The sequence below is a fragment of the Pecten maximus genome, chromosome 13 (genome assembly GCF_902652985.1).
Source record: "Pecten maximus chromosome 13, xPecMax1.1, whole genome shotgun sequence".
Classification (NCBI taxonomy): Eukaryota; Metazoa; Mollusca; class Bivalvia; order Pectinida; family Pectinidae; genus Pecten; species Pecten maximus.
The window spans coordinates 4,759,856-4,776,471 of NC_047027.1; the positions used below are offsets into that span (position 1 = coordinate 4,759,856).

The window sequence follows — 16,616 nt, forward strand, 5'->3', positions numbered from 1 at the left end:
ACAGACACCATTACTGTTAGAACAACCAAACGATGAAGTATTTAGGACAGACACCATTACTGTTAGAACAACCAAATGATGAAGTATGTAGGACAGACACCATTACTGTTAGAACAAGTATGTAGGACAGACACCATTACTGTTAGAACAACCAAACGATGAAGTATTTAGGACAGACACCATTACTGTTAGAACAACCAAGCGATGAAGTATTTAGGACAGACACCATTACTGTTAGAACAACCAAGCGATGAAGTATTTAGGACAGACACCATTACTGTTAGAACAACCAAACGATGAAGTATTTAGGACAGACACCATTACTGTTAGAACAACCAAACGATGAAGTATTTAGGACAGACACCATTACTGTTAGAACAACCAAACGATGAAGTATTTAGGACAGACACCATTACTGTTAGAACAACCAAACTATGAAGTATGTAGGACAGACACCATTACTGTTAGAACAACCAAACTATGAAGTATGTAGGACAGACACCATTACTGTTAGAACAACCAAACTATGAAGTATTTAGGACAGACACCATTACTGTTAGAACAACCAAACGATGAAGTATGTAGGACAGACACCATTACTGTTAGAACAACCAAACTATGAAGTATTTAGGACAGACACCATTACTGTTAGAACAACCAAACTATGAAGTATTTTAGGACAGACACCATTACTGTTAGAACAACCAAACGATGAAGTATGTAGGACAGACACCATTACTGTTAGAACAACCAAACTATGAAGTATTTAGGACAGACACCATTACTGTTAGAACAACCAAACGATGAAGTATTTAGGACAGACACCATTACTGTTAGAACAACCAAACGATGAAGTATTTAGGACAGACACCATTACTGTTAGAACAACCAAACGATGAAGTATTTAGGACAGACACCATTACTGTTACAACAACATGATGATGAAGTATGTAGGACAGACACCATTACTGTTAGAACAAGTATGTAGGACAGACACCATTACTGTTAGAACAACCAAACGATGAAGTATTTAGGACAGACACCATTACTGTTAGAACAACCAAACGATGAAGTATTTAGGACAGACACCATTACTGGTAAAACAACCAAATGATGAAGTATGTAGGACAGACACCATTACTGTTAGAACAACCAAACGATGAAGTATGTAGGACAGACACCATTACTGTTAGACCAAATGATGAAGTATTTAGGACAGACACCATTACTGTTAGAACAACCAAATGATGAAGTATGTAGGACAGACACCATTACTGTTAGAACAACCAAGCGATGAAGTATTTAGGACAGACACCATTACTGTAAGAACAACCAAACTATGAAGTATTTAGGACAGACACCATTACTGTTAGAACAAACAAACTATGAAGTATTTAGGACATACACCATTACTGTTAGAACAAACAAACGATGAAGTATTTAGGACAGACACCATTACTGTTAGAACAACCAAACGATGAAGTATTTAGGACAGACACCATTACTGTTAGAACAACCAAACGCTAAGTATTTAGGACAGACACCATTACTGTTTGAACAACCAAACTATGAAGTATTTAGGACAGACACCATTACTGTTTGAACAACCAAACTATGAAGTATTTAGGACAGACACCATTACTGTTTGAACAACCAAACTATGAAGTATTTAGGACAGGTTTGACAGACAATTACAGTAAAATCCACAGCACTTAGCTAACAGGGAAATTCTCCGTTGGATGAAGATAGAAGGCACTATCACTATTTACAATTGAAACCTGCCTTAAAGAAATAGATTGAATAATGTCTACCTTACGGTTCACAGAAAACTGACAGAACGGTACATGGAGTATTTATTTTCTAACCACTGATGTATATATGTACAGTAAAAGTGTAGCACACCCCAATAACACAGATACAAGCTACATTAAACTCTAGGCATCAATGTTCACTCAGCACTCGGAATAGTAAACTGGTATTACTTATCAACGTCAGACAGCTAACTGTTAACAATGAATGCCTAACTATTGTCTATCGTTACTAATGAATGCCTAACTATTGTCTATCGTTACCAATGAATGCCTAACTCTTGTCTGCCCTAGTACATAGGTACTTATAACTTGTGTACTTCTTCACCTCAAGTTTTTCCGCTAACAAAGTTTTTTTATGATTTAAATCTGGTTGCTTTGAATCAATCAATCTGATTTTGTTTACATTTTCCAATTGTCTTTGATGAAGTTTTAAAATAGGCTTGAGAGATTTTTTCACATTTCAGGAGACAAGGCAAAATTTACTTTACATCTTTAACACTCGGGTATATCTTTTGACTATATTGTCACTCCACTGTCAAAATCTATAGGACATCCCCTTAGTAACCCTCAAAGGTTGATTGTTCTTCACTATGAAGTGCTAAGTCTCGAGAAATGAAAAAGTTACATTTTCAGGTCTTTATAAAAGCAAATCCAGACCCGATACATTGATTCAGAAAATTGTCATCACCAGAAATGTCAAGAGTTATCTCCCCTCTATAACATCAATGTCCATACCTACTTTACAAGTTTTATTCTGCAGAACACTTTTGTTAAGGACATGACAAAATAAGTTGAATGTATCATACATCCTTAAGTAGAAGTCTTTCTCAGTTTTACTAATTAAGTAAGAAAACCATGCTGTAAAAGGAAAAACAGGAAAACACTATAATAATTTTATTAGTTTTAACTCCAAAGATCTCAAATTCCATGTCAAATTTCATATGAGTCATGCACTATCACTATATATTTGTATGAATTTGGAAAACTATTCCTCTAAATTTACTGAGGGTTTCATTTCTATAAAACACTAAAACATATTCCACAGAGACTTCGGAATATATCTAATTTTAAATCAAAATGTGGATTTGATTTAAGACCCCTGAAAGTCCGTGATGTGGGGGACTACACAGCATTGCCTTACAATATATGTCATTATTTATGCGACACATATTTCCATAAATCGTTGATAAATTTAAAACATTTTCATGTAAATCCATAACTTTCAACCGAATATTTGTTATGCATTCAAAACCTTGGAGCTATAAAGTGCCTGATTGCATTTAAACGTTTGTAGAATTATTGCTGCTTTGAGAATTAACCATTGTACAGAACATGTTTATCCTTGTAGAGCCACTCGCAGTGCCTGATGGGTAGTGGAGATTGCCTTTTATAGAGTCTATTGTATCGCTGTTACCACGGATACAAACTTCTCCATTTCCTTATCAATATTCATAAATCTACTATCTGTTGTAAGTGAAATGAAATGAAATTTAAAGGTTTTATCGGTAAAATTTTCAAAAAAAAAAAAAATTTAAAGAGGCAGTTTCTGTGAATCTAGATTCCACATAAAAAACAAATAAAAGTGAATTCCATCAATAATATTTGTACATTATTGTAACAAACGTCCTACAGAAATTCTCTGTCTGCCTGAGCTTACTGATTCATTGTATTGTAAATGACAGAAATTTTAATTTCTCAAACTTGACAAACAGTTCTTGGTGTATACAATTCAGTGCCTATATTACAGTATCATATCATTCTGTAACAAGCATGCTGGGTAATGTTAAACAATACATGTCCCTATAAACAATACATGTCCCTAAACAATACATGTCCCTATAAACAATACATGTCCCTATAAACAATACATGTCCCTATAAACAATACATGTCCCTATAAACAATACATGTCCCTATAAACAATACATGTCCCTATAAACAATACATGTCCCTATAAACAATACATGTCCCTATAAACAATACATGTCCCTATAAACAATACATGTCCCTATAAACAATACATGTCCCTATAAACAATACATGTCCCTATAAACAATACATGTCCCTATAAACAATACATGTCCCTAAACAATACATGTCCCTATAAACAATACATGTCCCTATAAACAATACATGTCCCTATAAACAATACATGTCCCTATAAACAATACATGTCCCTAAACAATACATGTCCCTATAAACAATACATGTCCCTATAAACAATACATGTCCCTTAACAATACATGTCCCTATAAACAATACATGTCCCTAACTCCTTGATATCTATCATAAGTAAGCTTAGTGTAAAAATCTGGCCAGAAGATTTATTGATAATATTCGTCTTATTCACTTTCGGCAAATGTCTGAACAACTTTCCATGGTCATCCTTGTGTTTGAAATGAATACATATAACTGTGTACAAAACAAACACTGAGTTGACTTAGATTATTGTTGTCTGCTGGCAGCTACAATATTGTAGTTTGGCAGGAAAAACCCTGCCAAGTTTAGGTTATAAAATGTTCAGCCCTGAAATTTGTGTTATTTATTTATGAATGATATAAAGAGTGTAGTGTTCACCATTGCCAAAAGAAAACACTATTTAATAAATATCTGTTCTGCTGGGGTGCTGCACTTCTAACTGCAGGTCCCCACGGGGGACAAACGCTGTGAGGATCCTGCGTGTCTAAGCATCCAAGATACCGTTGGTTTTTAGCCAGTAATGGGAGACATCGGTAACACAATTGGTCATGAAATATTTACCTTGCCACATTTTCTACGTGAGTTAATCACATTTGAATTTAGATACATTTTTATTTTCTTTCAAAATTGAAATTTCATTTCAACAGAAGCAATAAGATTATCTGGCATGGTGACAAATTACGGAAAACTTTTCTATTATTAAATTACCATGGCGACTTAAAGGAAGATAAAACAATGGTAATTCAATGGTTTTAGGATAAAAATGGACACATTTACATGACACTAACACACTTAACTCTACTCCATCTGTTACAAGATGATGCTGACTATGGTAACAAAATTAAAGCATTATGATTGGTTGATAGTCTGACTTTGAACCTCACTTGTTATTTAATCACACCAAAACAACTACCAACATCAGCGAGACAGACTGCTTATTATCGTATATTATCAATGTATATTCAAATGTAAGAACATTTAATACCGTATATATATATATATGTTGTATTTATCCTACCATAAGCCCTACAAGGGTCTCATAAGCCAATCCTGGCTGGGTATCAGTTCGTAATATGTATCTATTTTACTGTGCTCTTTTATAAAAGTTGTATTGTATTGTATTGTATATACCAATGTTGTATTTATCCTACAAAAAGCCCAGGGGGATAGCACATAGACTGTGTCACATTGTAGGGGGTAGTTTTATTGCAGGACAAGAAAACTCCCATTTGTCTGCAAGGGCTTATTGCTGGATAAATATAGCAGGTTCAGTTCTTTTATTTTTGGCCAATCAGTCAATAAAACAAGAAACTTTAGAATTTACTGTTACCTATCATGTTTCCATCAATAAAAGTCTCACTTAAGTGTATACAAGCAGCCAGATTTATTTGTCTCTGATCCCAATATCATCCCCTCAATCTCCACAGTCAATCTATAGAGGATATCTAACAGTGTCTTCAGTAATCCCAAATATATTTCACGAGTGGGGCTAATATTTTGATATTTTTCACGAGTGGTATTACTGAAGACACTGTTAGATATTCTGTTTATTACATTTTTTATCAACGAAAAACCTACCCCGTATGCTAACTAGGCCTACAGCGAAAGTTTGCATACAAAAAAAGTAGTTCCCCCTGTCCAGGTGCTGACATATATGTCGGGCTTTCTGATTGGTCAATTATTTTGGTATTTTCTAATCATGAATTTGATTGGTCAAATCAGCAAAAGTGATATTTAGTGAAAAATATGATATTCTTCACTAGTGAAAAATATCACTTTTATAGAATGAATAATTTTTGATATTTCACTGGTAAAAATGTAATAAAAATTCTTATTTTTAGTAATCTGATATCTCCAAAACCTCCACAACTCCAAAATATCTAAAAACAATAACAACTCCACTTAAAACTAAAAAATGACTACACAACAACAAATACTTCAAATGACCAATTCCCAACAAAAGCCTCCACAAATCCCCTTACAATCGCTCCACTTTATCTCATTACAAACATTGGCCTCACCATTTCCATCAATCTGCTGTCCTCGCATGACCTGAACACTCACACTTCAACTCATCAACTCCTTCCTTCCAATCCCCCACCCCCCATATCCCTATCCCTACTAAACGACCCCCCCCTCCCATATTACCCTAAAAAACAAACTTTATAACCCTTCCCCTCCCCTTAGCTTCCTACTACAGAATCTTCAACTCATTATAAGGTTAACATCTATTTTATCACCCACCACATTAAAGATTTTTCCAAACTCTATCTACAGAGGTTACAGACGATTAGATGGGAACTCTGTGGATTGTCCAGATATATCTATGTTTAATCACTGTTCCTAACAGGTGAGCTGAAAACATTGATAGCTCTTATACTTATATGATGGACATAATACAACACTTCTCCCTTTAAGATCTGAAAATATGGGAAACATTTCAGTCCTGGGATGAGGAAACTAAAGTTCAATTGATGATAAAATAGGCATTTCTCTTTAAATATATATGCCTTTTGCTTCTGTGTTGTTTTGGAAAATGATCTTAACGGAGATCTAAAGAATTTGATTATGCATACATGATGTATAGACACAAGGAGTCGTCTCCCTTGGATTACAATAACTTCTATACTGACCAATTTAAAATGATTTTAACTTCCCCTTCTCCCCCGCATTATCTTTTATCAGCCAGCACCTATTTTTTGCTTAGAGAACTAGAGTGCTGATGGAGAGCTGATTCAACATGTCCAAGGTTTTACCCTCCAACAAGTATAATTACTCTGAATAATTGATGTAGACTTACTTTGATGAGTTTAGTGAAAATAAAGCTCACTTTTGATTGACAGCGAGATGTTTGATGCTTAAATATTGATGCTTCATGGTCGACACATTAACACAAGAGTTTATTATAACATTTGTCTGAATGACCTAGAAATAATACTGAAATTAAAACTAATTCATGTTACATTAATTGTGAAATATCAACTGATAGTGATATTTCTTGTTTACTCCCCTTAAAGTGTAACCCTGGTAAATACTAGCTGCAATATACCGCTCGGCTAGAAAGATATTCTCTTTAGCTCAATTGGTTGAGCGTAAGACTAGTAAGCCATAGGTCTTGGGTTCGATCCCTAGCGGAGGCAGTGATTTAAATTTAATTAATCATGCACTTTGTTACAAAGGCCTGACAGGGGTGTTACAGTAGGAGAGATCTGGAGTACCCAGAGAGATACCACTGTGGAACAGCTGATGACCACTGTCAGGGATTCGAACCCAGATCACCGAGGTAATAAACGAGAGTGTTAACAACTGCTCTGTCTAATAACGATACGTCAATAGTGATGCATACAACGTAGGGATATCAACTAAAGAAAACAGCTGACAATCGTAACTGGTAGGAGGGCCACACAGTGGTTAACAGACTTATTGATGTGTTTGAGAAAGGTCATGTAAAACTGTTTCTGGTCGTAGCTCTTGACAGTGAGAATGACACATCTTAAAGAAAAGTCTTGAAAAAAACATGAAATATTCTCAGAGTAATGTACGTCTGGTAGTTACTTAGAATGGTCTACAGTTCCTACAGGTAATCGAGGACATGCCTGATATTGTCTTCTGTAACCAAGTTAAATATATCTATGACTATTACAATATTTAACTTCAAATCAGCCTGATCCCCTAGTGTAAATGTGTTTAGTATTGAAGTTTGGGGACAGCTAATTTGTAAAACACTTTCTGCTTATTATTTGAAAATTAATTATTCTGCAATGATGAAGAAGGGAGCTTATTTGTAGAGCAGGGTATTATTTGTGGGCAGGGTAGTATTTATGGGCAGGGTATTATTTGTGGGCAGGGTAGTATTGATGGGCAGGGTATTATTTGTCGAGAGGGTAGTATTTGTAGAGAGGATAGTATTTGTGGAGAGGGTATTATTTGTGGAGAGGGTAGTATTTGTGGAGAGGGTTGTATTTGTGGAGAGGGTAGTATTTGTGGAGAGGGTAGTATTTGTAGAGAGGGTAGTATTTGTAGAGAGGGTAGTATTTGTGGAGAGGGTAGTATTTGTAGAGAGGGTAGTATTTGTAGAGAGGGTAGTATTTGTGGAGAGGGTAGTATTTGTAGAGAGGGTAGTCTGGTAGCCTGGTAATAAGCCCACCCCTTACTTCTAACCTCGCCTGGTAATAAGCCCACCCCTTACTTCTAACCTCGCCTGGGTAATAAGCCCACCCCTTACTTCTAACCTCGTCTGGTAATAAGCCCACCCCTTACTTCTAACCTCGCCTGGTAATAAGCTCACCCCTTACTTCTAACCTCGCCTGGTAATAAGCCCACCCCTTACTTCTAACCTCGCCTGGTAATAAGCTCACCCCTTACTTCTAACCTCGCCGCCTGGTAATAAGCCCACCCCTTACTTCTAACCTCGCCCGGTAATAAGCCCACCCCTTACTTCTAACCTCACCTGGTAATAAGCCCACCCCTTACTTCTAACCTCACCTGGTAATAAGCTCACCCCTTACTTCTAACCTCGTCTGGTAATAAGCTCACCCCTTACTTCTAACCTCGCCCGGTAATAAGCCCACCCCTTACTTCTAACCTCACCTGGTAATAAGCCCACCCCTTACTTCTAACCTCGCCCGGTAATAAGCCCACCCCTTACTTCTAACCTCGCCTGGTAATAAGCCCACCCCTTACTTCTAACCTCGCCCGGTAATAAGCCCACCCCTTACTTCTAACCTCGCCTGGGTAATAAGCCCACCCCTTACTTCTAACCTCGCCCGGTAATAAGCCCACCCCTTACTTCTAACCTCACCTGGTAATAAGCCCACCCCTTACTTCTAACCTCACCTGGTAATAAGCCCACCCCTTACTTCTAACCTCGCCCGGTAATAAGCCCACCCCTTACTTCTAACCTCACCTGGTAATAAGCCCACCCCTTACTTCTAACCAAAGATAATGTGTCATCCTCTCTTATTACAGGATAAATAGAGTACACGGTATAGATATTGATACAGCCGAGTCGTTGTGAGAATAAGAGGATATTGTAATTGCTTTTTAATTATTCAGTCAAAGTCTACTCTATTTAGAGGACATCCATATTGTAATGACCTTGGAATTTGACCTTAGGTTGGAGGAGTCACTTTAGATCATAACTGATTAACCTGGGACTGGATATTGACAGACTTGAGGGAATGTCAATATTACAACAATAATAGAAAGTCAAAACCTGTTCAGCTTGGAATAGGTATAGGAGGAAGACAGCTGACGTCAGAGTTATATTGAAATAACATGGATTATGTCAGAGTTATATTGAAATAACATGGATTATGTCAGAATTATATCGAAATAACATGGATTATGTCAGAAGTTATATTGAAATAACATGGATTATGTCAGAGTTATATTGAAATAACATGGATTATGTCAGAGTTATATTGAAATAACATGGATTATGTCAGAGTTATATTGAAATAACATGGATTATGTCAGAGTTATATTGAAATAACATGGATTATGTCAGAGTTATATTGAAATAACATGGTTTTGCCAGAGTTATATTGAAATAACATGGATTATGTCAGAGTTATATTGAAATAACATGGATACCCTCTCACTCCTGCTTCAAACAAATCATATCTATATCAGTATTGCAGATTTTGTTATTCAGAAAGATTTGAACTGTGACCTTGACCTTGGACTATTAGATACTGACATACACACATAATATCAAAGTATTACATGTAACATTACCTTCAGCTATATATATACAACAATAAAGGTATGAAGCATAGTAATTGTCTGGAGACAAGATTTCCATTTGACCTCAAACAGTGACCTTGACCCAAGGAATATGGATATAGTGTCCGACATTAGTGTTATTACGTAATAACAGGCATTTCAAGTTTTATTTTTACATTTGTAACAATGACCTCGACCTTAGTCAAAGAAAGCGAATGTGGCATGTGACACACCCCTGGGGAGAGGGTACGAGAGGGGTACGAGAGGGGTATGCGAGGGGGTACAAGGGGTACGAGAGGGGTATGCGAGGGGGTACAAGGGGTACGAGCAGGGTACAAGGGGTACAAGATGGGTATGATCATGGGTACGAGGGGTACGAGATGGGTATGATGGGTACAAGGGGTACAAGAGGGGTTTAGCATATGTGTGTGATTCAGGACATAAGAAATATAGATACAGAATAAGATGGATAGGAATAGGGACAAACAACAAAGATAGAAGGAAAGAAGGAGAGAGAACAGAGAGGAAGGAATTTGAGGGAGGGTGGTGGTGGGTAAAAGGGGGTAGAAAAGGAGTACAGGAGATGTAGGGAGACAAAAAAGGAAGGTAATAGGGGGAAAAGAGGAATGTTGGTAGAGAATGTCAGATGGATGTAGTGCTGACAGTGGTGAAAGTAACCTGGAGTATGGCAGTATGTGTGTTGTGTAAGCTAACTGTATGTGGGGATTCCTGGCATTCGCAGAGGGTACAAGTGTATAGATGTGAATCTGTGTTCTCCACAACATGTAGACGGTATTATATCCACAACAAAGATCTCAAGCCAGGTAAATTGTTATTTGCATCAATAACAAAATCTCAAGCCAGGTAAATTGTTACTTGCATCAGAACATTTTCATAACATGTCAAGTTTAATCATGAAGAACATGTCAGACTCTATCTGATAAACCTATGGAATATGTACCTGTAAAATCAGTTAATCCAAAATAAAGCTTGGAAGAGGCCAAAAAGACCTGTACCCTTCAAAACTGAAATAGACTATTTTTTGCAGTTTGCATTGCAAGGTCCTCTTATATTTGACATAGACTGAAAATAGCCGAGAATTTTCCCAGCCAGAAGTATATGTGTGATTTAATTGATCCCTATGGAGTTGTCCTGACATGGCAGCCTAATAGGATTTGTTACCATTTAATTACTGTCCCTCGAGACTCCATAAGAAATACTCCTCCCCCACCAGATACAGACTGAGAGTAACGCACCTGTCTCCTCATCCCCAGACACAACCTGGTAATTATCTAGCAGATTCTTACCCCCCCCCCCCCCCCCCCCCCCCCCCCCATCCCATCCCCTACCAAAGATATATGGTGGAGATTGGTTTTAGGTTCCTTCCCTATACACTACATTTCTCCCTATCCCCAAATCCCCAGACATATGCTGAATATTGGCTATAGAATCCATCCTTGAAAGGCCTGAAAACCTTTCCCTAAAAGATTCTTAACCCCCCCCATCCCCTACCCCAAGATATATGGTGGAGATTGATTTAAGGATCCTTCCCTATACACCACCGCTCTCCCTACCCCCAAATCCCCAGACATATGCTGAATATTGGCTATAGAATCCATCCTTGAAAGGCCTGAAAACCTTTCCCTAAAAGATTCTTAACCCCCCCATCCCCTACCCCAAGATATATGGTGGAGATTGATTTAAGGATCCTTCCCTATACACCACCGCTCTCCCTACCCCCAAATCCCCAGACATATGCTGAATATTGGCTATAGAATCCATCCTTGAAAGGCCTGAAAACCTTTCCCTAAAAGATTCTTAACCCCCCCATCCCCTACCCCAAGATATATGGTGGAGATTGATTTAAGGATCCTTCCCTATACACCACCGCTCTCCCTACCCCCAAATCCCCAGACATATGCTGAATATTGGCTATAGAATCCATCCTTGAAAGGCCTGAAAACCTTTCCCTAAAAGATTCTTAACCCCCCCATCCCCTACCCCAAGATATATGGTGGAGATTGATTTAAGGATCCTTCCCTATACACCACCGCTCTCCCTACCCCCAAATCCCCAGACATATGCTGATCCTTGAAAGGCCTGAAAACCTTTCCCTAAAAGATTCTTAACCCCCATCCCCTACCCCAAGATATATGGTGGAGATTGATTTAAGGATCCTTCCCTATACACCACCGCTCTCCCTACCCCCAAATCCCCAGACATATGCTGATCCTTGAAAGGCCTGAAAACCTTTCCCTAAAAGATTCTTAACCCCCCCATCCCCTACCCCAAGATATATGGTGGAGATTGATTTAAGGATCCTTCCCTATACACCACCGCTCTCCCTACCCCCAAATCCCCAGACATATGCTGATCCTTGAAAGGCCTGAAAACCTTTCCCTAAAAGATTCTTAACCCCCCCCCCCCCCATCCCCTACCCCAAGATATATGGTGGAGATTGATTTAAGGATCCTTCCCTATACACCACCGCTCTCCCTACCCCCAAATCCCCAGACATATGCTGAAGATTGGTTATAGAATCCTTCCTTCTGAGGCACCTTTTCCCACCCTCACCACCCAGACAAATACCAGGGACCATAGCCTGGCCTTAGGACCCATTCCCTCCAGGTACCTGTCCCTCCATCTCCTAGACACATGCCTCCCTAAAACACACCTGTCTCGACCCCATGTGAAATACCTGTCCTATGTAAGTTTGTTATAACAATACAACAAAAAATGTAATGCAATTTTTCCCATCAATTTCAAATTCTGTTTTTTCTCAAAGTGAAAGTTTAAATCTAAAGTGAATATCAAATTTCCAATTTAATGTAGAAAGCCACTGATAAAACATTTTCACCTGTATTTACCTGTAAATTCAGGTATAGGTTGTGACAGTGACAGATTAATTGCAATTTACACCTTTATAGCATTCACCTGTATAGACAAAGTAACGACAGTGACGAGGTCAGATTGGAAATCAATTAAACCTTAAGTGTACCTCTCCGTATACCTGTTCGTAACAATTATCACCTGTATTATCTACCTCTAACGAGCAGTAAATTGTACTATAATTAGCCACATCTACCTGTGATTCCCCAGGTAATTATCAGTTTGGTCATAAAAGTAATCAGCAAAGTTTACAATTAATGTCTCTAGTCTACTTTTCCTTAAACTGTTAGGTTTCCCCTGTTGATAATAAAAACCTACACATTTTATACTATTGGTATCAATACGGTCATTATTCATCTCAACAGTGGTGTCTAATACAAATCTGGCCATGGGTACCTCCCAATCTGAACAGGTGAGCAAAAGCTAAACTTTTGATCAATTGAAACTTGTCTAAAAGTTTTACGACGGACAAATTGATAAATAAAATAATCATATAGAAATATATTATATATATACTGATCTATCATGTCTGCCTCAGTGATTTGGGTATCGGTAGATTTGTATAGCCTTGAGCTTATAGAATATTAATACCCAAAACCGTCTGAATAGCCGTGTACCTGAACTCACCTGTACTCGTTAGGGTCACTGGCTGGTAGAGTACAAATTCTAATACCTATCGATTAAAATTGGTCCAAAGTAGAACACTTCCTCCCCTTAAACTTTCGTTTTAGATATCAGAATTATTATGTAAATTCCACAACAGTATAGATATTGTGTTTTCAATTTCAAAATTGTGTGCATTTCGCCAAATAGGAATTATGTTTTCATCTCAAAATGTCCCGTTGGAATCGTTTTCAGATTTATTATGGAAATTACATCCATAAGAATTTGAAGACTATTTACCAACTTAATTTCCGCCTAACAGTTGGGCATTCAAGTGTGAAATCAACTACATGGATCAGCGAGTTACAGAATGTGGCCGTCAGTATACATACCTTCATAGATGCTCCACGCTAAGAGGATTAACGGTGTGAATGACGATAATCCAATCATGGTGAACAATTTCTGTAGATGCTTGCTAGATTTAATTCCCACACTGGCTTGTAAAGCTTTCCAAGAAGAGCACTAATTCATCATATTGCTGCTGCTGCTCCTGTTGTAAACAATTGAGATAGGTATCACTCTCCTGTGTACAAATCTTTAAACAAATTACATATAACTACACAGCCAGAACATTAAAAGTCCTCCTCCGAATGAAAACACAAAATCGAAAACCAAAACTGATGATTATTAAATATCACCGAGAATGAAATGTAATTGGTTTTCTTACACTGATGTCTTCTACTCAGGAAACGACAAATTGTATTGTTTTATCTCCACTCCTGTATAACACAGATAATCTTTTAGCATGAGAAGAGAACGTTGAAAATCCACACGTGTTTCACCCCCGAATTCTGTCAGGTGATCCACTTCACAGTAATCTCCACCTTAATTTCCCGTCTCACAACAAACTTGGCCTCAACTGAATCGGAATTCTTGTAAAAAAACATGTGCACGATAAGAAAAGTATTCCGCAGCCAAAAACTACACACCCTTCCCTTTCACTAGTGATAGCGGGGCAGTGTGCTCACCCGCCCTGGTACACATCGACATGATTGCAGCGGATCTATTCAAACAGAAATCCTTCTATTCCGTTCACGATTGCTTCACTTTGCGCTACAATACACAGTGAAAAGCTACCCCTAGAAATCAATTGTGTGTCAGTCAATGTAAAAGGGGCTCCACATTGGATTCTCTACTATCTGAATTCACCTCACACTGCTACGATTAAATCACTCACATCTTTCAACAGCGAAACGGTGTCAGTTTTTTCTATTTCTGTGCCAAACAAATTAATACACAATGAGCCAGTCAAAAGAACTTTCTAAAGCATCCAAGTTGTATATAATACTTCCGAGGGAGTGGAATCTGTAAAATACCAAATATACTTGAGTAAACTGTTAAACAGAATCGTGGTCCCTGATGTACCAGGAAACCAGTACAGTATTGTTATACTGCAGTTACTCCTCGCCTTCTATCAGGTATAGAACCAGACTGGTAAGATCAACAGTCAGGAATACCTACTCTGTACAGTATACACACACGTGTGTTACTCCTCACCGGCTCCTCACCAACATACCTTTGTAGGCTCATAGGAACCACAGCATAAAAACTCGGGATAAAACGGATCAGTCAGTGTGCCGATCCTATAACATCACTGTTGATTATTATCACTTCCTAAAGTCACCAGAGGTTTATTCGTAACGGGGAAAATTCCAGGTACGAGTTTGACACAAGCGTTAGTAAATCCCAGGGTTACCACTGAGGCTGTATAACTTTTATCAATGTATTCCTTCACAAGTCCCTGATGCTCTCCTAAGTTTGTGGTGCTACACACCCTCTCTATTTAACGTAAGTTTGTGGTGCTACACACCCCTCTCTATTAACGGCCCTCACAGGTCTCTGGCTACCAGTGGTGCATGTATTGTTCCAGTATCAACCCTTTGTATAGAAAATTCTGACAGACGGTCACAACACTTTCACCAGGCCACACAAATTAGAATTTGGCTGTCTGTGGTATCACAGAGGACAGGATGACATGTTTTCTCTGTGTAGTAGGATACCGAGTCTCCAGTGGTAGGTCTACTGCCGTACCTCTCTCAGCCTTGGTAGAAGTGAGTGTACCCCATACGCCTGTAAAGAGAGGAAACAGCTATAAAGCAAGTGCTATTTATAGTAACACTAAAAGATAAGACGAAAAGAAATCTTGCACCTAACAGAAACATGAAGTCTGTAAAAAATATGAATATTTCTAACCCTTTTTTATCCTTTTATAATATCTATGAATGCGGACATATCCATATTTGATCTGAAAATCCCAAGAAAGTATTTTCTGTTTGTAGGCCAGCCTCTGTACCATCCGAGGGGAGAATTACACCATAGCTATTTATACATTTTTGGCATGCTGAGGAGAAGGAGAGCTTACAGGGTCTGTAATTACATTAAAATTCCAACATTGAAAATGTGAAATAAAACTCTGCTCCAGCCTCTGAGTGAGGAAGAACCATTCAGGAGCAGGGATCAGTTCCCACACCGAAATAAAGTACAAAAAAAGTATGGGAAAAAAGTACTAAAAAAGCATAGAAAAAGTATGCTTTTTTTGACTCAATTTGGAACCGATATTCCAACACGGTTCCAAATTGAGTCAAAAAAAGTACTAAAGTACAAAAAAAGTCTAACAAAAGTATACCTTTAGTACATTTTATTGTTTTCATTAAGTACAGAAAAAGCACAAATATAGTACAGAAAAAGTACATTAAAAGTACAATAATAGTATAAAGTGCACAGGGCCAAATTGATGGTGTACTTTTTTTGTGCTTTTATACTTTTTTAGTACTTTTACAGGTAAGTCCATAAAGTACAAAAAAAGTACAAAAGTACAAAAAAAGTATGAAAATGGTACAGAAAAAGCAGGAAATTAGCACTGAAAAAGTAGGAAAAAAATACCAATAAGGTAGGAAATTAGTACTGAAAAAGTAGGAAAAAAGTACTAGAAAAGTAGGAAAATAGAACTAAAAAAGCAGGAAATTAGTACTGAAAAAGTAGGAAAAAAGTACCAATAAGGTAGGAAATTAGTACTGAAAAAGTAGTGGAAAAGTAGGAAAAAAGTACTAGAAAAGTAGGAAAATAGTACTAAAAAGGTAGGAAATTTGTACTGAAAAAGTATAAAAAAAAGTAGGAAAATGGTATTGAAAAGAAGGAAATTAGGACTGAAAAAGTAGGAAAAAAGTACCAATAAGGTAGGAAATTAGTACTGAAAAAGTAGTGGAAAAGTAGGAAAAAAGTACTAGAAAAGTAGGAAAATAGTACTAAAAAAGTAGGAAATTTGTACTGAAAAAGAAAAGTACCAAAAAAGTACTGAAAAAGTAGGAAGAAATTACCAAAAAAAGGG

At 37.5% G+C, this 16,616-nt stretch overlaps 1 protein-coding gene across 5 annotated transcripts in view; it reads right to left on the reverse strand.

The window, feature by feature from the left end:
• The window catches only part of LOC117340235 (nephrin-like), a 96,567-nt gene extending 81,767 nt beyond the window's left edge, over nt 1–14,800 (reverse strand). For 4 of the 5 annotated variants that reach the window (XM_033901992.1, XM_033901991.1, XM_033901990.1 and 1 more), the window contains exon 1: nt 13,621–14,800. In XM_033901992.1, coding sequence (XP_033757883.1) covers nt 13,621–13,678 — 58 coding nt within the window. In that variant the 5' untranslated portion in view covers nt 13,679–14,800. The remainder of the gene's footprint in view (nt 1–13,620) is intronic. The other variant, XM_033901989.1, reaches the window with a different exon arrangement.
• Nucleotides 14,801–16,616: the final 1,816 nt, after the last annotated feature.